The sequence below is a fragment of the Helianthus annuus genome, chromosome 3 (assembly GCF_002127325.2).
Source record: "Helianthus annuus cultivar XRQ/B chromosome 3, HanXRQr2.0-SUNRISE, whole genome shotgun sequence".
NCBI classification, from domain to species: domain Eukaryota; kingdom Viridiplantae; phylum Streptophyta; class Magnoliopsida; order Asterales; family Asteraceae; genus Helianthus; species Helianthus annuus.
The window spans coordinates 176,148,623-176,170,957 of record NC_035435.2 but is presented as its reverse complement, the minus strand read 5'-3'; the positions used below and the strand labels follow the sequence as shown (position 1 = coordinate 176,170,957).

The 22,335-nt window shown below is 36.4% G+C and overlaps 5 protein-coding genes across 5 annotated transcripts; 3 read left to right on the top strand and 2 right to left on the bottom strand.

The window, feature by feature from the left end:
* The first annotated feature begins 275 nt into the window (after nucleotides 1-275).
* On the top strand, nucleotides 276-5,120 carry LOC110931054 (dynamin-related protein 1A). The gene is made up of 16 exons (XM_022174448.2): nucleotides 276-509; nucleotides 715-778; nucleotides 864-968; nucleotides 1,123-1,224; nucleotides 1,700-1,750; nucleotides 1,828-1,889; nucleotides 1,979-2,069; nucleotides 2,767-2,831; nucleotides 2,905-3,099; nucleotides 3,193-3,312; nucleotides 3,510-3,580; nucleotides 3,677-3,902; nucleotides 4,100-4,150; nucleotides 4,273-4,501; nucleotides 4,570-4,709; nucleotides 4,792-5,120. The coding sequence occupies exons 1-16, from the start codon at nucleotides 381-383 to the stop codon at nucleotides 4,918-4,920; spliced, it is 1,830 nt and encodes a 609-aa protein (XP_022030140.1). The 5' UTR covers nucleotides 276-380; the 3' UTR covers nucleotides 4,921-5,120.
* A 357-nt stretch (nucleotides 5,121-5,477) lies between these two features.
* On the top strand, nucleotides 5,478-6,008 carry LOC118490576 (pathogenesis-related protein PRMS-like). Its single transcript, XM_035988289.1, has one exon. It carries the CDS (start codon nucleotides 5,478-5,480, stop codon nucleotides 6,006-6,008), a length of 531 nt encoding a protein of 176 aa, XP_035844182.1.
* Nucleotides 6,009-7,471: 1,463 nt separating this feature from the next.
* LOC110931053 (long chain acyl-CoA synthetase 4) lies at nucleotides 7,472-12,404 on the top strand. Its single transcript, XM_022174447.2, has 19 exons — nucleotides 7,472-7,751; nucleotides 8,748-8,811; nucleotides 8,892-8,987; nucleotides 9,088-9,144; nucleotides 9,262-9,310; nucleotides 9,410-9,486; nucleotides 9,608-9,647; nucleotides 9,738-9,832; nucleotides 9,920-10,090; nucleotides 10,173-10,283; nucleotides 10,376-10,463; nucleotides 10,536-10,602; nucleotides 10,681-10,756; nucleotides 10,870-10,987; nucleotides 11,083-11,331; nucleotides 11,412-11,551; nucleotides 11,636-11,818; nucleotides 11,908-12,027; nucleotides 12,146-12,404. Exons 1-19 carry the CDS (start codon nucleotides 7,594-7,596, stop codon nucleotides 12,179-12,181), a joined length of 1,995 nt encoding a protein of 664 aa, XP_022030139.1. The 5' UTR covers nucleotides 7,472-7,593; the 3' UTR covers nucleotides 12,182-12,404.
* Nucleotides 12,405-12,766: 362 nt separating this feature from the next.
* LOC110931052 (cyclic nucleotide-gated ion channel 1) lies at nucleotides 12,767-15,560 on the bottom strand. Its single transcript, XM_022174446.2, has 7 exons — nucleotides 15,397-15,560; nucleotides 14,601-15,291; nucleotides 14,229-14,524; nucleotides 14,041-14,152; nucleotides 13,708-13,944; nucleotides 13,234-13,628; nucleotides 12,767-13,149 (listed from the first exon to the last, which is right to left on the bottom strand). Exons 1-7 carry the CDS (start codon nucleotides 15,423-15,425, stop codon nucleotides 12,870-12,872), a joined length of 2,040 nt encoding a protein of 679 aa, XP_022030138.1. The 5' UTR covers nucleotides 15,426-15,560; the 3' UTR covers nucleotides 12,767-12,869.
* A 4,379-nt stretch (nucleotides 15,561-19,939) lies between these two features.
* LOC110931057 lies at nucleotides 19,940-21,187 on the bottom strand. The gene is made up of 2 exons (XM_022174449.2): nucleotides 20,869-21,187; nucleotides 19,940-20,465 (listed from the first exon to the last, which is right to left on the bottom strand). Exons 1-2 carry the CDS (start codon nucleotides 21,129-21,131, stop codon nucleotides 20,090-20,092), a joined length of 639 nt encoding a protein of 212 aa, XP_022030141.1. The 5' UTR covers nucleotides 21,132-21,187; the 3' UTR covers nucleotides 19,940-20,089.
* Nucleotides 21,188-22,335: the final 1,148 nt, after the last annotated feature.

The following is a 22,335-nucleotide window of genomic DNA, read 5'->3' as shown; positions in this document are numbered from 1 at the left end:
ACACTATCATTGTTTTCTATATATTTGATACATTTATATTTTTTATTATGTAATAAGGTTCTTAAATCCGGCCTAACCAGTCGGCCTAACCAGTAAAGTTACCGGTTCAGTGTCTGATCCGATTATGAAAATATTGCATATGTTGACATAAAATAGTTGAACAAGTTGTATTTATTTGGGAGTGAATTCAAAAAAAGGTTTTTGAATTTTGTTGGTGTCCCCGACCCCGACCCCACCCACCACAAGGCTCGAACCGCATATAGAAAGGAAAGAAGCCTCAATCAAAACCTTACCGTTTGAAGCCACAATCAAAACCTTACCGTTTGAGTCTCCGATCTAATCGTTATCTCTGATCCAGTCAGTCAGAAAGAAAGAAAATAATGGAGAATCTGATAAATCTGGTGAACAAACTGCAGAGAGCATGTACTGCCCTAGGTGATTTTGGCGAAGGATCCTCTCTGCCTACTCTTTGGGACGCCTTGCCGACAATCGCCGTCGTTGGCGGTCAGGTACATCCACATCCACATCCAGATCCAGATCCTTAGGTTTTAGTTCAGATAGATTTCTACTTATTATGTCTTAGATTAGATCTCCTTACCATAAGTTAACCCTAAACTCACATAGTTGTTGTATGTTTTAACTAAGAAGAATTTTAAAAAATTACTCGTGATTTGTGCGATTAAGTAAGTATCTCATCTGATCTAAAATTCTTAGAGCTCTGGAAAGTCATCTGTGCTGGAGAGTGTTGTTGGCAAGGATTTTCTGCCTCGTGGATCTGGTAATACATTTTATTATTATTATTATTCCTCAAATAACTCCACTAGTTTAATCAATGCAACACATGACATATGTCTGCACTGCAGGGATTGTTACACGTCGTCCCCTTGTTCTTCAGCTTCATAGAATTGATGAAGGACGAGAATATGCAGAGTTTGCTCACCAACCAAGAAAGAGGTTTACTGATTTTGGTATCTACTTTTTTCCTTCTTATTTATACAATTTTTCAAATGACAATATACTTGTGGCTTAATTCTTCTGAATGAATGTCTACTACATGAAAATCATTCATGTATCATCAACTATAAACCATGTATGTATGGTGGGTCTTTTCTTCTTGTGCAGCTGCTGTCAGGAAAGAGATTTCTGATGAGACGGATCGTGAGACCGGTCGGACCAAACAGATTTCATCTGTTCCTATCTATCTCAGCATCTATTCTCCTAATGGTGAGATAGCTTGTCTTGTTTGTTATGTTTCGTCCTGTTTTCTATCTGTCTTCTATTTCTTATCTTTGTTTTTTTTTCGTAAAAGTAGGTAGATATTTGAATTTGAACTCTACAGCAAAGAAACCATATTATTAGAAATTGTATAATTGAGCTATTTTAGGTTATTACTGGCACAGCTATTATACACCCATTTGACATAGAAGCTTTGTGTGCTAATTTATTCATATATTGTGGTTTCGGATCGCTTTGCTGAAGACCTGAACACAATAATGACTGGAATAGTGAACTTAATTGAGCTTTGGTTCTGGGCTATAGAATAATAGTTTAGTCTTACAGTTCAGTTTGAACTATGCTTGCAAAATTTCACTTCTTATACTGCATGCATTTTTTAGTATTCCACATTCATTCATATGCTTGTTTCTTGTTTTGGTTACAAAATCTCACATGTTAATCAGTTAATGTATGGCGTTGGCAGTTGTGAATTTGACCTTGATCGATCTTCCTGGTCTGACAAAAGTAGCTGTTGGTAAGTTTAGCATCATATGACTATTTTTGGGAAACTTTAGATGACTAGCGGTCTTAACAGATTTTACACTTGTATAGAGGGCCAGTCTGAGAGCATCGTGCAAGATATTGAGAACATGGTGCGATCCTACATTGAGAAGGTACTTTTATTAACTAAAGTGTTGCTATTTGCATTCACTGGTGCTACTTTCATCATAAATTAAAAATTGTTTATTTGCTTGTTTTGCAGCCTAACTGCATTATTTTGGCAGTTTCTCCTGCCAACCAAGATCTTGCTACATCTGATGCTATCAAAATTGCTCGTGAGGTAGATCCACAAGGTTCGTAAAAGATTTTCGCATACAACAACCTTCACTTGTTAGTTTGGATTTTGTGGTTTATTTCTTTGTTGATTGTTCCTTGTATGGTATCATTTGTTTGAGATGTAAATTCAGCGCAATAACATTAACGAGAAATTTGTTATTGTGCTGCAAGCTATGAGTGCTTTAGATCAAGTGAAGTATGAAATTACTTGCAAATTTTTTATTTTTTCTTCGTCAAATTTAAAGACACATAAGTTGGGACTGGAATATCCCTGCTCTAAACAGAATTTCATTACACTGGAAACTGCTGAAGTTTGTCGTAAATAGGTTTCATGGAAACTTGTGCATTTCATTGTTTTCACATGAAAATATAGGTTGTTTATGATATATGAGGTTTTTCACATTGCTGTTTTTTAGGCTGATCCCAAAATCAACTTTGAAGTTGCTAATGTAGTACATTGTGCTTAAACTTTCATACAATTATTCATCATGCTATATACATACATATTTGGACAGTTTAGTTTGCCAAATATTCAAGTCAAGTAATAGGGATGAGATTTATTACCACATATCACTACAGCATTGGTACTGGTATCTGCTTTTAATGATTTCGGCATTGGTCCTTTTTGGTTTCGGTGACCAGTACCAAATTGGTAGGAATAATATGGTGATGCATACCAGTTTCATGATTGATGTTTTTGTAAATTCTAAGCAGGGGAGAGGACTTTTGGAGTTTTGACGAAGATTGATCTTATGGACAAGGGGACTGATGCAGTTGATGTAAGCTTCTGCTTCTGGGTTTTGATTTTAAATTCTGTGCTTCTTTCTTTAATAATGAAGATGACATGTACAGATGTTGGAAGGGAAATCTTATAAACTGAAGTTTCCTTGGATTGGTGTTGTGAACCGGTCTCAAGCTGATATTAACAAAAGCGTTGACATGATTGCCGCTCGGAGGAGGGAGCGCGAGTACTTTGCTAATACTCCCGAGTATAGGCACCTTGCTAGCAGAATGGGCTCTGAGCATCTCGGGAAAGTGCTTTCTAAGGTAATCATCTTTACAACCAAGATTCAAAACGCTTTACTACATTATTCGCTTAAAGATATCTAATCCGCTTTACTACGCTATTCATTGTTTCAGCATTTGGAAACAGTCATTAAGTCACGGATTCCAGGCCTTCAGTCTCTCATCAACAAAACTATTATTGAACTTGAAACAGAATTGAGTCGTCTTGGGAAGCCCATTGCTACTGATGCTGGAGTAAGCGTAATTTATTTTGGGGATTATTAATATATAACAGTGGCTTTTAAATCCAGTTGCTTAGTTATTGTCATTCTAATGGACATGTGGTCTTTTCTCGTAATGTATTTCCTAAGACCCTCGAGCGCAAGCTTGTCTTTTGTACTGTTTTAAGTTCATTGCCTACTGATCTTTCTTTGTTTCTTCTGCATCGACAGGGAAAATTGTATATGATTATGGAAATATGTCGGGCTTTTGATCAAACATTCAAGGAACATCTTGATGGAATGTATGTATCAGAACGAGCCGCCTGATTGATTCTAAGTCTCTTAGGTGTTTTTTTTTTTTTTTTTTTGTATAATATGTGGCTTTTATGCATTTACAGACGACCAGGTGGTGACAAAGTGTATAGCATCTTTGATAATCAGCTTCCAGCTGCCTTGAAAAGGTTGCAATTCGACAAACAACTTTCTATGGAGAATGTGAGAAAACTAATTACCGAAGCTGATGGATATCAGCCTCACTTAATAGCCCCTGAACAAGGATATCGCCGTCTTATTGAATCTACCCTAATTACTATCAAAGGTCCTGCTGAGGCAGCTGTTGATGCGGTAAGTCTTTTGAATGATTTACACCAAACCAAATGTTTTGTAAATCGAAATTTTCATATAATCATTAACAAGCTGTAGGCTGTGTTAACTTGTCTAATTCATTAGTTTTAACTCATTTTTTTAATACTATTGTAGTTTGAGATAAATATTCTCATAGCACGTTCGATTTGATCACTCTTTCTTATTGGCTTCTTTAGGTACATGGTATACTGAAGGATCTGGTGCACAAGTCAATTAACGAGACCCCGGTCAGTCTCAGTATTTAAAGTTATATTGCGAATAAGTATAAAGACACCATTTTTTTTTGTAAATATCTTATTGTTCGCTACTCTGTGTTTGTGGTTAACAAAGGCTGGTATTGTGGCGACAGGAGTTGAAGCAATATCCATCACTTAGAGCGGAAGTTATGAATGCAGCTTGTGAATCATTAGACAAGATGAGAAACGAGAGCAAGAGGGCTACCATACAGCTAGTTGATATGGAGTGCGCATACTTGACAGTTGATTTCTTCCGAAAGCTTCCACAAGATATCGAAAAGGGCGGGAATCCAACACACTCGATTTTCGATAGATATAATGATTCTTATCTTCGTCGAATTGGTAAGTGAAGCACATGATTCTTACCATGTTGGTTGTCTTGTTTAACCAACTTACTTCCTCACAAACAGGATCAAATGTGTTGTCTTATATCCATATGGTGGTTGGGACTCTAAGACACTCCATTCCAAAGTCTGTGGTGTATTGTCAAGTGCGTGAGGCTAAACGTAGCTTACTTGACCATTTCTTCACGGAGTTGGGTGCAAAGGAGGTGAGTGCTAATTTATATATATATATATATTTATGAAGGGAAGGAGTTGGTTGGTAAGTTAATGTTAATGTTTGTTTGTTAGGGTAAGCAATTGGCGAAACTGTTGGACGAGGATCCAGCAATAATGCAGAGGCGCATGGACTTGAGCAAGAGACTGGAGTTGTACAAATCTGCCCAAACTGAGGTTGATGCAGTTGCGTGGGCCAAGTAAAATTCTCTCGTAGAATCCTAAACCAAACCTTTTTGTTAATAGTATTTTGAGTGATTTTTGCCTTGTTGTAGCCATGTTTTTTGTTAAATTTGTCTCATGAACTGCAATTGTCTTACATTTTACTTTGAAAACACCCTCCGGTTTAATATGTATCCTCAATAGTTAAATTGTTACGTTTATCACATGGGCCTTGTTAACTATTTGATTTTTTCTTTTTCTTTCTTTTTTATTTAAGAATATGAATGTCTATTTACAAATATTTTTTCATTGTTGTAAATTAACAATTTGTGATGATTTATTGTTTTAAATTATTAGTTTAATAAAAATAAAAATGTTTATATATAATATTCAATTACAGTTTAATATTCATTTAAAAGAAGGTTAGGTTAGGTTAGGACCAAGTGGTAAAATCATGCGATTCACATAAAATTGTGGATGGATTGTCCTTTCTTTAAGGAAAATCTTGAATTATTATTATTATTACGTCTGAATTATCTCCTTCTCTTAAATTCATTCATCTTGTTGTTTGTCTATCTTATTAGACAGACGATAATGAAATGAAATTGAAACAGACCGAAAAGTTGATTCTTACATATCTTGTGATTATTTTGGTGGTAGCAAACGCCACACCCCAAGATGATAAAGAATTTCTTGAGATGCATAATAAGGCGCGTGTCCAGGGAGGCCTGCCACCATTTACCTATGATCAAACACTCGCTGGTTTTGCAAACAAGCATGCATTATCCCATGCTCGTGATTGCGCTTTAAGACACTCAGACGGACCCTACGGTGAAAACCTATTTTGGGGTAGTGCTGCTAAGTCCCTCAAATGGGCTCCCAAGGACGCTGTCTATGCTTGGATGAAAGAACAAAAGTATTATAATAAGAAAACCAATACGTGTATGCCTGGACAAAAATGTGGCCATTACACACAAATTATGTGGCGAGACACTAAAAAAATCGGTTGTGCAAAGTCTAATTGCAATGGAAAAAGTACTTATATGGTATGCGAGTATCAACCCGCTGGAAATTACGAGGGTCTTTCCCCTTTTGACAAGCATGACCCGTCTATGTACACTCAAACTTAGTTAATTAATTAAATTAAATGCAACAGGAGCTGGTGTTATAAATTTTAGTTTGTAAACGAAATGGAATTTATTAGTTTTTAAACATATATATATATAGGGGTTAGTTAACGTACAATTAACCTTAACGTACGATGCGTACGCGATGAAAATATAACATGCGGATTTGGTTAATAACATGCGGACTTAATTTCTAATGTGCGGACTTAATTTACAACATGCGGACTTAGAAATATAACATGCGGAAATCTCATCGCGTACGCATCGTACGTTAAGGGATATTGTACAATACACACACTCTCTCTCGCAGACGACATTGATGACCCGGCCTGCTACCTATTTAGAGGAAACCCACCACTTAAAAACTCATTGTGGTAAAACCCTTGCCTTAACCCAAAGCTTTTTTGCTCTAGACGAACCCATGACCTTCTCAAAGGTCACGAGGCTGCGAATAAACCAAATTTTGAAGTCAACCTATGAATTTCGAACGACTCATTTTTTAAAATCGAATTAAATAGTTTCTATTTTTTGTTATAAAAAATACATATAATTACTTTATTGATTTATTGTTCCCACCCCCCCCCCTTTTTTTTTTCTTTGTACGTGTATAGAGAAGTGAAACTATAGCATGGATAAGAAAAAACAAATTAATATTTTTCCAGTACAGAGAAAAAGAATTTTATGATTTATTTTCAAATGTGAAGTCTCGAGTTCCAAAAGTATACAGTATTTACGGTTGAGAATTTAGTTTTTTTTAATAAAAAAAGTGATTAAGTCAATATTTAATTAATAAAGTGAAGCTAACCAATGAAATTGAAAGTGAGAAACTACTAAAAAGAGATAAAACACCTTTTTGGTATATACTTTTAAAACAACACTAATTTGGTAAATATTTTTTCCAACAACACTACTTTATAAAAAAAAAAACTCGAGATTTTATATATTAATGATTGTTAAGATCCCAAATTGGTTATAGTAGAAAACTGCAAGTTTTTTCTTCTTCTTCTTTGTCTACTGTTTCTGGTTTATTATAAAATAATATTTTTTTTTGAACACAAAGGATTTTTATTTTCATTTTATAATATTTTATTTTACTTACTTTCCACCACAAATCAATCAATGATCATCACGGAGAAACATCTATATATTAGTATAATTTTATTAGTGTTATAGAATGATAAATAGTTTTAGAGAGTTAAATGATTTGTAAAATGGAAATATTATTACCATAACAATATATTACCACAGTTTTAGAGAATTAAATGATTTGTAAAGTGGAAATATTATTACCATAACAATATATTACCACATTTTTAATTAACATTTAAAACTCAATAGTCAATACCACCTTGCATTAATTGGTAAGGAAACCAAAAAAGTTTATTCTATGTTTTGTTGACCAACTCTAACATCCATTTTCACCTGCAAATATAACTTGTCAAAGTTTTTGTTTTGTTAGGCCAACAACATACATACACCCATCTCTCTCTCTCTCTCTCTCTTTACATATATTATATAGCTAGCTAGCCACCGTTTCTTAAAAAATCCATCGATATCTGTTGTGGAAAAATCAATAAAGAAGCTAAGCATGGGTATGAAGAGATATGTGGTGGAGGTTGAAAAAGCGAAAGAAGGCGGCAAGGGTGATAGTCGTCCATCTGTTGGTCCTGTTTACCGGAATGTGCTAGCAAAAGATGGATTTCGACCACTTAGCAATGACGTCCATAGTTGTTGGGATGTTTTCTGGTAGGCTCCTCCTCCTCCTCTTCCTTTTTCTTTAATTCCTAACTAAAACGACATCACACATGTTAACAGTTATATGTTATCATCCTCACTCACTTTTCGATATTTTATTACATTTTCTCTCTCTCTCTCTCTCTAAGTAGATGCAAAATCAAATTGTAATTCCTTGCAACAAGTAGCTAGCTACCAATCCAAATTTAGATTGATAATCACAGCCCATAAATTGAAAATGTTAAAACAAATAAACTATTATAATTATATCATTCATGTGTCATGTGTGTTTTGATTTACATACTTGGACGACTACATAGCACTTTGAAATCGTTGTTGTAATTTGCGGACAGTGTTGTGATGAAGCCGGAAGTACTTAATTTCGTCCTTTGAATGTTGAGAGTGCAATGACACCCTGCTAATTCTTAAATTTAATTAAAAATTAATTTGCTTGTTCAACATGAGTGAAAACCAAAAACCAATTTAAAATAATAATAATAATAATAATAACAATAATAATAATAATAATAATAATAATAATAATAATAATAATAATAATACTCCCCTTCTATATCTATTATTATTAGTTACTTATTATCATTAGTTAGTCTAATTCTCTCTAAGTTGTTTCAAGCTTCGTTCTTATTTTCTTTGGATCAATTGGTTAACGATTCGGTTCGTATCAATTAGAATACCCATCATTCAACGCGAAATACCCCTCTTTAGTAACAGCATCGGGTCGGGTGTTGAAACAGTTAAGAATGTGATGGTCAGGGACTGGGTGAGCAATATTTCTTAAGTTTTAGGGACCCAGCCAAGCCAAGCCAAGGAGCTTAATTTTTGGCCCTGAACACAAATTGCAGTTTACTCTGATTATTATTAATTACTACTTGAGTGAAGAAGAAGAAGTTGGTAAAATTGAATGAATGTATGGTGTTTATTTTATATGATTTAAGGATTAATAATAATTCTTGGACATCTATCTGTGATTCTATATTACTTACACAGTTCATCAGTGGAGAAATATCCTAATAATCCAATGCTTGGACAGCGCCAGATTATTGATGGCAAGGTACAACTCCACTCTTGCTCTTTCTGTCTCTCTATATATATTTATTTATTTCTCATTTTTCTTCCATTTTATGTATTCAGGCCGCCGGTGAATACGTATGGTTAACTTACAAGCAAGTCTATGACACAGTATTGAAGCTTGGAGATTCCATCTGCACTCGAGGAGGAATTAACAAAGTACGCACTTACTTACTTACTTACTTACTTACTTACTTGCCTTTTCTTTCTTTATTTATTTATTTTTTTTTTTGGGAATTTTACAACCTCTCGTGTTTAGGGGGCAAGATGTGGAATATATGGGACGAATTGCACAAAATGGGTAGTAAGCATGCAGGTAACTTTAATTATTTATATCAGATGACGACATTCACTCTTTGTATTAATAATAATAATAATAATAATAATAATAATAATCCATCATTTTATTTCTTCTGCAATACATCTTCTGCAGGCCTGCAATGCTCACAGTCTTCATTGTGTCCCTTTATATGACACTCTAGGTATGTATCGCCCTTTTTTGGTGCTTAGATATAACTCCAGATTATGGTCTTTCGCACACTGACAATTCTGACTTGAATCTTTGGTAATGGTTTTTTCAGGTGCTGGTGCAGTGAAATACATTATATGTCATGCAGAGATCTCAATTATATTTGCAGAAGAGACTAAAATTTCTGAGGTAGTTTTGTTTTACATTGTCATTAACAAGAATTATGATTCTTGCCTTTGTAACCTTTTAGGGCTTCTTTGTTTTTTAGTTTCTGAGAAAATAATAAAAAAATGTCATTATTTATTTATAGGTATTAAAAACATTACCCGATACTTCAAAGTACTTGAAAAGTGAGTTTCTTGTCTATATATTTTCATCATGTTTGTTTATTTTATGGTCCACACGTGAATTAATTACTAAAATTGTTTTTTTATATATAGCTCTTGTGAGCTTTAGCACAATCACAAATGAGCAGAAGCAAATGGCTGAAACATGTGGCTTGGAACTTTATTCTTGGGAAACTTTTCTGCATCTGGTAATTAAGCACCCCATATTACATATATATATATACAAGGGCATGCACGTTCAATGCATGCATGACCGATGATTAATATAATTGAAGGGAAGTAGTAAAGACCAATATGAGCTGCCATCAAAGATGAGGAGTGATATCTGTACAATCATGTACACAAGTGGAACCACTGGGGAACCAAAGGGCGTTATGATAACCAATGAAAGCATTCTTTCCATTTTGTCTGGAGTACATCACCACCTAGAGAGCATGAGTGAAGAGGTTAATTTCAACAACACTACTGAATATTACTATTGTCTTTCCTCCATGTTGAAATCATATATATCTGCTCATTTCCTTTCAGTTTCGTGCGAGCGATGTATATTTCTCCTATCTACCTCTCGCCCATATATTCGATCGAGTCATTGAAGAATTATTCATTTCCACCGGCGCCTCAATTGGTTTTTGGCGTGGGGTAAGTCAGTCATGATGACATTTGGAAATTTTATAAACCTGTGCAAATATTCATTATGTTGTATAACTTTTTTCAATACTCATCCTGATCAGGACGTCAAGCTATTGATTGATGATCTCAAGGAGCTAAAGCCAACTGTCTTCTGTTCTGTTCCCCGTGTTCTAGACAGAATCTATTCAGGTATATATATATTGCGCACATATAATAAACCTTGTTCTATACCATAAATAACTTGATGATGTTTTTATTTAGGTTTGGTAGAGAAGATCTCTTCTAGCGGCTTCCTCAAGCAAACCTTGTTCAACGTTGCCTACTCATAGTGAGTTCTTTTACATTCAGGATTTAGATGATAGTTGCCCATCACGTACTGGTTCATTTAATTTCTCTAAATCTGCAGCAAACTGCGTAACATGAGTAGAGGGTACAAGCATGAAGAGGCAGCACCTAGGTTTGACAAGATTATTTTTAACAAGGTAATATATGGATCTGTCTGTATGTCTCTTTTAGTTCAACTTCCTTCCTTCCAGGTGTCGCTTGTTGAGGTATATTAACATACATACATACATTGTTTAAAAAAAAAAAATAGGTGAAAGAAGGTCTAGGAGGAAAGTTGCGTCTTATTCTATCTGGAGCCGCACCTCTTTCCGCTAGTGTGGAAACCTTTTTACGAGTGGTGACATGTGCTCATGTTCTTCAAGGATATGGTATATATATCATCTACTACGAGTCCTAATTATGCACACCTTGTTAATTAGTGTGAAACTTGTCATTCAGTGGATTAGTATATGTATGTATATAGGTTTAACAGAAAGCTGTGCGGGGTCATTTGTTGCACAACCAAATGAATTATCCATGATCGGTACAGTGGGCCCGCCATTGCCGAACGTGGATGTATGTTTGATGTCAGTCCCGGAAATGGGATATGATGCCTTGGCAGCCACTGCGCCAAGAGGAGAGGTATTGTTACGTGGAAGCTCATTGTTCTCTGGATATTACAAGCGCCAAGACCTCACCAAAGAAGTGCTTGTAGATGGATGGTTCCACACAGGTAATTTTCTTTTCTTTTTCAATTCAATGTTGATTAAAATTAGTTTAAAACCACATTGACTAACTATGCAAGAAAGTCAGGTGATATTGGTGAGTGGCAACCGGATGGAAGCATGAAAATTATTGATAGAAAGAAGAACATTTTTAAACTTTCACAAGGAGAGTACGTCTCTGTTGAGAATTTGGAAAGCATATTCTCTCTTGTTCCTATCGTAGATGCGGTAATTCACCCATCAACTGTCAACATATCTTGCATTAATTAAACAAGTGGTTGGTATGTATTCTTAATTACATACATGTTTCAGATATGGATATACGGCAACAGCTTCGAGTCCTTCCTTGTTGCAGTTGTCAACCCAAACAAAGAATTGCTTGAAAGTTGGGCAGCAGAAAACGGAGTGCCAGGGGACTTTGATACCATTTGTGAAAATTCTAAGACAAATGCATATATCCTTGGAGAGCTAACAAGTATCGCTAAAGAGAAAAAGGTACGTTTCCTCCCCCTTTCTCTCTCTCTCTCTCCGATGATGATCTTAGACAGTGATCACTGTAAACTAATATTCTGCGTTGTTGCCAGTTAAAAGGTTTTGAATTGGTTAAAGCGGTTCATCTGGATCCCCTACCGTTTGACATGGACCGCGATCTGCTCACACCAACATTCAAGAAAAAGAGAAGCCAGTTTCTTAAATACTACCAGGTTTCGTTTGATCAAATGCCGCTATTTTCTTTAGTATGAATCAAGAAATTTTAACAAGTCTGATATAATAATCTATATAGATAATCTGACGCGGATAAATTAAATGTGTGTTTTGCAGAATGTGGTTGATGGTATGTATAAAAGCAGGAGATGATTCCATTCCTTAAAAGCCCGGATTGATGACAAGATTATCATTATGATAAGGATTTATTTGTATTGTATTGTACTTGAAACTTCAAAGTAGTATGCTAGCTCTAGTCTTCAATGTGTGTGTGTGTAGTACTGCATGGTATTGTTATGGATAAAATGTACCGGTTTGTCTACATCTTTATTTATTTTATCTGAAAAAAATCTTGCTCATAGAGAATTAATTAAAATCTTTTATTACGTACGTTCGAAGCTAATAGCACAGGTCTTGAAGCAAGTGGTTCCTTAAGGAGATAAAGTGTGAGTTGTTAAAATGAAATAATCAAGATTACCTAAACTTTCAATATTATTATTATTATTATGCAATTTAAGAAAAGTCAAACCAGTAGTTTGGCGCTAAATTAGGAGTTGTGTCGGTTGGTGATAACCGCCAAAGAAAAGGGTATAAAATGTCCCTCTTGTACCGCCATTTAATAGTTGATAAAAATTGTGTGCTTGTGTGTGGATTTTGTGCTTTCGTGTGTCCCTGTTCTTTAATGCACAAATCATGTGCATACTCAAATCATATACTATCCTGGGAAACAATGAAGGAAATATCGTATAATTGTCCTTCTATATAGACAGACCCAAAATAATATGAATTAAATAGGAAGAACATATAAAAGCACCTTGCTGAATGTACAGACTCAAAAAGACTATCTGCTAAAATCGGGATCGACTGGCTTGAGTGGCAGTGGCGATAATTTAGGAGTAAGTGAATGATTGGTCCTCCTCAAGTTGTGTAATATATTGGCAGCAAACCTGGAGGCATAGATGGCTGCACCAAGACTTGGGGAGGTACCGGCGGCAGTGTTTGCTAATGCATCCTGCACTTCTGCCTCCCACAACGCTTTCTCTTGCTTCCTTCTACAATGTCTACGCCAAGCAGCCTGTATAAAACAAGCTCCCCATGTCCTCCAATGTTGCGAGTAGTACCTGACAAGTTTAACATTCTCTTAGATTGTATATAAATATATATGATAAGTTAAGTAAAGAAAGAAAGAAAGAATGAGAGATTACCGAAACGTATGCTGGAAGCGCTTGCTGTGTAGTCTCCTGAACTGGGAGGCTACAATCTTGAGGTCATTAGCTTTAAGAGAAAACGCTTCAACATCCGTAATCACTCTAACAGTTGTCGTTGAGAGGGGGAGAGTCGAAGACAGGTTTGGATCCAAAGCCCATGTGAGTAGCTCATCTCCACAAAAGTCACCTGCCTTGAGGTTACTAGAGTTAAAGAAGCCACTTCTTCCACCATTTGTAGTCACAGTTAGCAAGTCTCCGCGCATTATAAACAGCATCTCATCTACCGGATCTCCCTCTCGCACTATGTAGCTATTCTCTGTGTAAAGAACTGGCTTCAGGCACTCACTCATAGCATCCAACAATCGTTCATCCATTGTTTCAAACATCGGCACCTGCATTGCATCACTCATTAGACACACACCCCCAAAAAGAATAAAAAGAAAATACTAGGTTGTGTGTACTGTTACTGACTCTCGTAAGTAAAGACAAGCAAAGATGACGCTTTATGTCCCTTCTCAAGTCCTTGGGCAGGTTGTAAATGAGAGATTCTTCATCGACTCCCCTGTTTTCTTGCCATCTGTACTGTTCATAACGCCTCACACGCTCCTTGAGATCTTCAGGGAGCATCCTGTGGGACATCCATAGCTCTGCGTCCCTCCTTTTAACTCTCATTTCTTCTACTCTTACTGTCATTGATTGAAGATATTTCTGTACGTTGCACCAATCCAATCCAAATCAAATACTACTTGCATAACAACAACACAATACGTATGTATGTATGTAGTATATGCATTAATTTCCCACCTGCATGTTTCCGAGGAGAAACGAGAATAACACCAGTCCCAGAATGGAGATGGAGAGCGCAAACAGAGTCTCCCATACGTAGGTACTTGTCTTGAGGTTTTGACCAAGCGAGCTGATTGATTGAACAATTAATAAAAAAAAATAATAAAAATAATGGTACCATACATAGTATGCACAAACAAACCAACCTTAAACTTCTCAAACCCCACCAGAAGCAGTACAAGAATTTCTGGGGGAAATCTTTGGTTTCTACCACGTGAGACTCGAAAGCGTCAAGGAATATGCCAAAGTCAAAATCCGTGGAATTCTTAATTTGATCTGGTTTAAGAGGTGCGCAAGTTGTATTAAGAAAGGAGTAGTCCCCCTTACGATTTTCTCCACAGTATAGATACCTGGCGTCACAATTCATATGATCATTGCATGCAGCACGAAAGCAGTCATCAGCCCTATCTATAGAGAACAAGTACCAGAAGGATCCAATCACCTGAAACGATAATAATAATAAATATTAATAAATATTGTCAACAAACAAACAAAAAAGAGAGATTCATATTGCTTACATGACTGCCTAGCATATAGACAAAAAGATTCAAGACAGCTCCGGCCCATGGGGTTTCAGTAAATATGCCAGAAGTCCTTGTCACTTGTCTATACAGTGGAATCATCCGAACAAATCGTGGGATGTATTGGCAAAATATCACAAACTTGAGCAAATCCTTTGTAACTAAAGAAATTGGTCCCTGACTGTTTGGTATGATGAAGAGAATGGTGACCTGTGGAAGGGGAAGAATTGAGAATATGTCTATGATGAAGTAGGAGCACAAGTATCTTTTGGCTATAGCAAAAGAGTCCTCAATTAAGAGACCGCGCCCAAACACTCTTGAAAAAGGAGCAATAAATCCAGTGCGGAACTCAAAGATTATATGGAGAGCATAAAAGAGGTCTACTAGAGTACGGAGAACACAAGAAATGATCTTCATCTTGTTGTCCATGCCCAGACACTTTTCATTCCTATCAAACACAGGAATGTAGAAGAAGAGCGGATCTAAAGATACAGCGATGATGGTAATCACGACAAATATTTTGTTCCAGGTCTGAAGAAAGGGGCCCTGTGGGTGTAGTATGATCTTCTTCTTCTTCGTCTTTGGAAGTAGCAGCGTTTTATCATTGGCCAATCCTCTTCGGATGAAAGACGGCTTCATTTTGGGTGTCGGGATTGGCTGATCATAATCGCTTGTTGTATCCTTAAACCTGAAAGAAAGAAAGAAAGAAACAACCACCCATTGATTAATATATACAGTAGTTGTTATCATCTGTATGTGTATATATGTCTAGCTAGCAAGCTGGTACACTAACCTCACGTATCTTTGCTGCTTGAACTTCATTTTCTTAGATAGATAGATAGATAGACAGATTACAAAGATGAGAAGTGAATTATGTACCAAATGGCGATGATGAATTGAAGTGAATGAGATGAGAAATTTCAAGCCTCAGTTTTTGAGAAATTTCGTGGTGGGAGGCAACGCAAGCAAGCAGCCATGTTATACATAGTCAGTCAGTCTTCTTTCTCCGTCTACCTCAATCATATTTCATTTAACCCCTTCTACTATCACTTTATTCTATTTACACCTTCTACTTATATTAATCCCAAAATATATACGTTTTTCCTATCATTCAACAATTACATTGCTCTATAAATTCACTGCTATGCTTATAATTTAAAATTTGTCTACAGAGTTTTTATTTTTGTTTTTCTAAATAACTGCACTAATTTCTTCATTTTTTTTAACATTTGAGGTGTGCAATCTTACAAAGTTTGATAAGCGACAAAACCAATAGTCTTGTAAATCACAAACACAAATATAATATTGCGAATATACTGTTGCGCCGTGCTTATTTTTATCTATGCGTCGATAAAAGTTTTGTTCAAAATCGAACGGCTCAAATATAATTGTTTTTTTTTCTTTTTTCTTATTTGTATAAGATAACATTGTTTACCATTTTCTTCATTCAAATAATATCATATAACACACTATAAAACTCTGAATATACCATTACAACGTTGTTCTAATAATATAATCTACGCTCAAATAAGACCAAACTGATACCAAACGAAGTCCCGTCGTAATACCGGGAGAATTCCACTAGTTATGTACTAATAATACACAAGCACAAAAATAAAGGGTAGTTACTTGTAATAAGAAGCTAGTCAGGCGTGCTCCTTTGACATGTGTTGTTATACTTGGTCAATAGAGAGTCACTTGCTTTCTTTTATTATTATTATTATTATTATAATTTCTTTTCCCATATAATTTTAAAAGTCAAAGTCTTCTGATAAATACATATTTTAATATGAGTTATGATATTGTATAATATTCTTGTACTTTTACATGGTTTAAATTTCTTTTTCTAATGGTGGACGTGTTCATACAGTCAAAGTCAGCCCTTTCCGGTTAACACGTCCACTTTCTTCATTAAACTATTATAAGGGGGTGTTTGGGATTGCGTTTTCAACCTGATTATTTGATTATTGTGTTTTGAAATCGTAAAAAATCTATTTTGAGTGTTTGGTAAAAAATTAATAAAAAGTGATTTTTTACGTTTTGTAGAGTTCAAAACGTGATAATCCATAAGTAGGTCACCCCTTGCTGCAGGAAAACGTGATAATCCAAAAACTGATTTTTTACGTTTTCACTTATTTATTTTTTTTTGAAATATATATACTTGCCAAACACTCAAATAGTTGATTATCTGATTATTGTGATATCAAACAACATAATCAAATCCAAACAATGTTGATTATCTGATTGTTGTGATATCAAACAACATAATCAAATCCAAACACTATCTTTCTGCAACACGTTTTGTTACAGCTAATTATCTGATTCTGATTATTCAAAACGCATAATCTATTTTCAAAACTCAACCCCAAACACCTCTAAATATCGTTTTCAAAACTACTTAAAAAAGAGATTTGTTAAACGCACATCCAATTGGTACGCTTGAAATCCACTATACGACTCATATACAAATTAATAAGTCGTATATAAACATGTTAACCGACTCGCACTACAAGAACGTCCCACAGTTAGCGGCGACACCTTTAGCGGCGACAGGCCAGCTGTCGCCGCTATTGGTCGATCCCGTCAAACCTATTCCCCAGCCGTTGATCAATATTCTGATCTAACGGTTGGGGATTCCAGAAGCAATACCGGCGACAGAAGATCATTAATAGCGGCGACACAGTGTCTCCGCTAAAGGTTTGTGTCCCACTTTAATCCCTAGCCACATAAATCTTATCCTCTTTAACCCTAGTTAGATTAGTAGCGGCGACATATCAGTTAGTAGCGGCGACAACGGTGTCGCCGGTATTGATCTGTCCGTAAAAACACAGACAGCACCATTTCCTTCCCTCCTCCTTCATTTTCCCCCCAAAACTCTGCGAACCACCGCCGCTACACCGCGTTTTTTGCCCAAATCGGTGAGTTTAACTTTGTTTTTCTTAAATCTCTTCTCTATTTTGTTATTTACATGTTATAGGCTTTAATCTTTGCTCGTTTTTGTGTATATTTGTGTTTATGGAAGAATATTCGGATCACCACCATCTCTTCTCCGGTCACAACCGAAACTTCTCCGGCACCACCTCGTCTCAACGGTCTTAGTCTACTTGAAACTTGAAAAAAACGGTTAGTTTTATATGTATTTTTTTAAAAGATTAGAAATTCTATAATTTTTGGTTTAGGATGTAAATATGTTGGTGAAAATGTGTATGTTAGTATGTATAATTTTGACGACTTATGTTAGTATGTATAATTCTAAGATGTGTATGTTAGTATGTATAATTTTTAGTTTAGGATGTAAATATGTTTAGAAATTGTATAATTTTTAGTTTAGGATGTAAATTGTATTGTTTTTAGTTTAGAAATTGTATAATTTTTAGTTTAGGATGTAAATAAGTGTATGAATGAATGTATGTATGTAGGTGTACACCCGTCGCCGCTAAAGGTGCCATGTTCTTGTAGTGTCGTATATTGTATACGAGTCGTATAGTTCATATAAAAAGGATATAAGTCGTGTAGGCCGTATACGACTCGTATATTATCTAAAGTTACTAGCACAGGAGTCATATATTCCTATACGACTTGTATACTTGTCAGGATGTCAAAAAATTCATCAAGGGTGTGTCATTATCCTAAGTCTTAGAAAACCATCTTATATTTTTTAGAGCAGGAGCGTATAAAAACCACTGTAATAATCAAATATTTTGATAGCACACTCCAAACTTCATTCGGAATACTCAAAACATAAAATAATAACAAATATGCAAGTACTGCTATGAAAAAAATATACGAAAATTAGACCAATTTTTTTCATTGTCGGGGAATCATTGTTGAAATGGCGCATTGCTTCATGAAAGATTGTGTCAGTTGACAGTTATAACCATTGGTAATTATCTGGAGATATCAGTGACAAAACCCTCGGCAACATGTAACACCCTAATTTTTTAAGAGTCAATAAACGAACTGGGCTAGTGATAGAATTCTATCACCCACAAGCACCAATCAAGTTCCGCCATGTCAGCAACCATTTTTCCATCACTCACAACCTTTTTTAGTGGGGGTGGTCATCACTCATCACCACACCCAACAATTTCCCCCCAACCAACAATTACACTCACAAAAAAAAACCATAACGCGTTGAAAAAATCACGAAAATGTGATTTCGTTAAACTATCACGCGTTACAGCAAGCAGGCGGGGTGGGAACTATGGGTTTTCCACGCGTGATAAAATTTCCGTTATAAAAATAACGGCACCGCCCCGGGCGGCCTAATATGAGTTTTGAATAAAAGCCCAACATGGGAAATTGCATGAAAGCTAAATTGGTTATCTGAGTGGGAATCGAAGGAAGATGACCGGGGAACAATTTTATCCCAATATTGATTGAGTTTAAGGAACAAGAAATTGTTAAAAAAGAGCTTTTTGACCAGTTCAAGTTCTAGTCGAAGGAATCTCCATAAACAAGGTTAGTTTCACATAAAAAGTTACATGCTTTTGATGATTAATGTTGGATATGAAGATATGGATCGATATTGATGTACTTCCAACGATAAAGTTAGGATCTTGACGTTAAACAAGCTTAAACTTTAAAAACAACCACCACTTTGTGCGACTAGGGTTTTTACGAAGTAATTTGTGCACCCTTAACACCTTTGTAGATGACATACAATGTGGCACTTCTTACTCTGGTCGCATGCACCCAACGTGAGACATTGTGCACACAATGGGGAGCGTGAAGTATGTCACACATAATGTTTAGTTTGGCGTTATCTAGTTAGCGTAATGTACACCTCGAGGGTGAATGCTGCCCAAGCGAAAAGTCACTTTGCCCATGGCATTGCCCACCTGCGTAAAAACAAGAACCATTGTAGATCATGCCCTCCATCCCTCCAGAGGTTGGTTCGAGTTCAAATGGTGCCGGAAATAACAAGAACCATCGTAGCTTGAAAAAACAGGAACCATTGATGTTGAAAAACCTCCCAAATCGAGGGAGCCGAATACGAACTTCAGGTTTTGTATTTGATCCAATGACGAGGTCCCGCAAAGATAGAGTTAAAGTGTGTGTTCCTAATTACCTTAAACTATATAGTTAGTGGCAATAAAGGTGCCGATGTGTCCTTACTATGCGTCCACCGACGCTTCAACTTGTCGGACACGTGTCTGCTGGTTGATACATGGACTCTTCAACATGATACGCCGACTCATCCCATGCTCTGAGGTCCGTCCACGGACGCAGGAGCGTGACAAATTTGAAAACACAGTTGGTCAACTGACATTTTTGTAATGTTCCCAAAAATAAATACTTTTCACTGTCTACACAAGAAATTACCCAGCCCAATATAGTCAGTCAGTCACTCACTCTTGATTCCAACAAAAAACGTTACATACAAGACACGGACTTGTCATATACAACCAACAGTAAGTAAACAAACAGAAGCAAGCAGTGGCATACTATACAATACCAAAATTTCCCTTCAATTCTTATGTGTGTCAATCCATCTCTGGTTCAGAAAAGTATGTGGCCTTTGGGCACCCAAAAGATTGGATTACCGATAAAACCTGAAATCTTGGTGGAGCATTCAAGACTATGTTATGGACACAGTGTTCATATATCTTGCCCCTCTTATCTAGCTTGTACTCTGATGTAGCATCAAAGCGAGTGCGCCTCTCCAACGGAAGGCGAGGAATCCCATGAACTGTCCAGCGGATCATTATTGTGGTTTCAACAGGTTGCCACACACTTATGATGTCAACCCACAAGGCCTTGAAGAAGATTCTTCCAGTGAATCTTAAAGCCCAAAAGATTGATTTATAATTCTCAATTCCAAAGAAACTGTTAAGTGGGTCTTTGAAGACAATATCATCCCTGTCAATTTTTATTTTTTTTTAAAAAAAAAAGGTTTTTGCTGTTAGCCTTGAACACAATTGATACCGAAATAGTATTTTATACCCATACTAAGTGCTGTAAAAATTGGGACTAGTCGGCGATTAATTACTAGTTGACCACTGAGTGTAGTCGGACCTAATCGCCAGCCAAAAATCGGCGAGTCCGGCCAAAACTTGTAAATTCCGACCAGTTTCCAACCAAAACATGTAGATTTCGGCGGCCTGTATAATGGTCTAATTAAAATATTAATGTGTATGTATATGTATAAAACTGAGAAATACAAAACCAAATCCCAATCCTGAGCTAGGCAATAGTAAGGGATTGATGATACAAATCGCATGTATATATGAGAAAGGATGAAGCGGGAGGTTGATCCAGTTACCTGTAAATACGAAAAGTGAGGTCCCTATGGAAGAGGTCCGGGAGGTCCTCTCGAAGGGTCCGAATTGCATATCCGGTGTTGACATAATAATTTTGCTTCTCCTCCTCTTCTTCAACTTGTTTGATGGACGAAACACATGGCTCCAAATCCTTGATCCTGGAGGAAACCTTAAGCCTGCTTCTGCTTGTATATTTGGGAGTAACTGACGACGGGAGGAACTTAAACTGAAAAGATGGGGGTTGTAACAACAGCAGAACGGCCATCTTCTTTTTTTAAACTGAAAAGATGGGATTGGGGGGTGTACTTACTGTAGGCCATCTTCTTTTAATAATTGAGGATGTATTTGTTGTTTTCAAGGGGTGGCCCGGAAAAGTCAAAAACGAAATATCTTTAGGGTGTAAGAGCATCTCCAATAAAGGGCATTTTTTCTCATTCTTTAGGGTGCTTAGTTGGCACATGCCCAACCAATCATATTCTTTCTCTCACTTGTCCCTCTCACAAACACATTTTTTCTCTCTCTCCTCTCTTCTCTCTCCTCTCTCCTCACTACACTCACATAACTTACACTCATCCATTTTTTCTCATTTTTCCTCACAAACATCTTCACATCCTCTCTCCTCCACCTCACACCCTCTCTCCTCCACATCACTTTCTCTCTCCCTAAAAACACCTAAATAGTGCCTTATTGGAGATGCTCTAAGGGTTGCTCACCTAAGAGGTGAGTCCCCTCTCTTACGCCCAACCAATCCTCGTGTGCCACGTCAACTCCCCTCTTAAACTCCCCTAACACCCTAAATTGATGGCGGCACTCCCCTCTTAGGTGAATTGGTTTTTTTTTTTTTTTAAAAAAAAAAGAAACTTTTGATTGGTCCCCTCTCCCTCTCTCCTCCCCCTCTCTTCGGCAGCTCCCCACCTATTTCACCCACCGATTCGGGTCACCGCACTGATGGCGGCGGTGTTCCCGATCGGGGACTAACATCACCGCAACCACTTACCGCGTACACCCCGTCCACCCTTATTTCATTCTAATATCTTCTTCCCTTCTATTCCGCAAATTTATTTATTATTATTATGTTTAAATAAATCATCCAGATAAGAAAAAGAAAAATAGTGAAAACAAGAGTGAAACCAACCTTTAATTAATCTCTCAGAAATTAAGTCTACCTCTTGCAGAAGACAATTCCCTTAATTTCCTTCCAAATACATGAGCATAGCTTTGTATAGAATAACGAATTAGGGGTGCTCAACGAATCGAATAACGAATTTTTGATTTTTTTTTTAATATTTATGTTTTTACATGGTTCATATTCGATCTGGATTTGATTTGATTCATATTTGAAACTCGAATTTCAATAAATTCGATTTAGTTCAAAACCAGTCGAATTTTTTGAATCCGAATCAAATTATGAACACTCCTACCACATGTTGTAGTCCAAAGCCTAAGGCGTTATCATGCCACATCAATAG

What these genes read in the sequence shown, in the direction of transcription:
- LOC110931054 (XM_022174448.2), top strand. Translation starts at nt 381, where the DNA reads ATGGAGAATCTGATAAATCTGGTGAACAAACTGCAGAGAGCATGTACT. An exon ending in TCTGACAAAAGTAGCTGTTG is followed by an intron (nt 1,751 to 1,827) that starts GTAAGTTTAGCA and finishes ACACTTGTATAG; the next exon opens with AGGGCCAGTCTGAGAGCATC. An exon ending in AGGGGACTGATGCAGTTGAT is followed by an intron (nt 2,832 to 2,904) that starts GTAAGCTTCTGC and finishes TGACATGTACAG; the next exon opens with ATGTTGGAAGGGAAATCTTA.
- LOC118490576 (XM_035988289.1), top strand. Translation starts at nt 5,478, where the DNA reads ATGAAATTGAAACAGACCGAAAAGTTGATTCTTACATATCTTGTGATT.
- LOC110931053 (XM_022174447.2), top strand. Translation starts at nt 7,594, where the DNA reads ATGGGTATGAAGAGATATGTGGTGGAGGTTGAAAAAGCGAAAGAAGGC. An exon ending in AGTTGTTGGGATGTTTTCTG is followed by an intron (nt 7,752 to 8,747) that starts GTAGGCTCCTCC and finishes TTACTTACACAG; the next exon opens with TTCATCAGTGGAGAAATATC. An exon ending in TAGAGAGCATGAGTGAAGAG is followed by an intron (nt 10,091 to 10,172) that starts GTTAATTTCAAC and finishes ATTTCCTTTCAG; the next exon opens with TTTCGTGCGAGCGATGTATA.
- LOC110931052 (XM_022174446.2), bottom strand. Translation starts at nt 15,425, where the DNA reads ATGAAGTTCAAGCAGCAAAGATACGTGAG. An exon ending in TCTATATGCTAGGCAGTCAT is followed by an intron (nt 14,525 to 14,600) that starts GTAAGCAATATG and finishes TTATCGTTTCAG; the next exon opens with GTGATTGGATCCTTCTGGTA. An exon ending in TGGGGTTTGAGAAGTTTAAG is followed by an intron (nt 14,153 to 14,228) that starts GTTGGTTTGTTT and finishes TCAATCAATCAG; the next exon opens with CTCGCTTGGTCAAAACCTCA.
- LOC110931057 (XM_022174449.2), bottom strand. Translation starts at nt 21,131, where the DNA reads ATGGCCGTTCTGCTGTTGTTACAACCCCCATCTTTTCAGTTTAAGTTC. An exon ending in CTCACTTTTCGTATTTACAG is followed by an intron (nt 20,466 to 20,868) that starts GTAACTGGATCA and finishes AAAAATTGACAG; the next exon opens with GGATGATATTGTCTTCAAAG.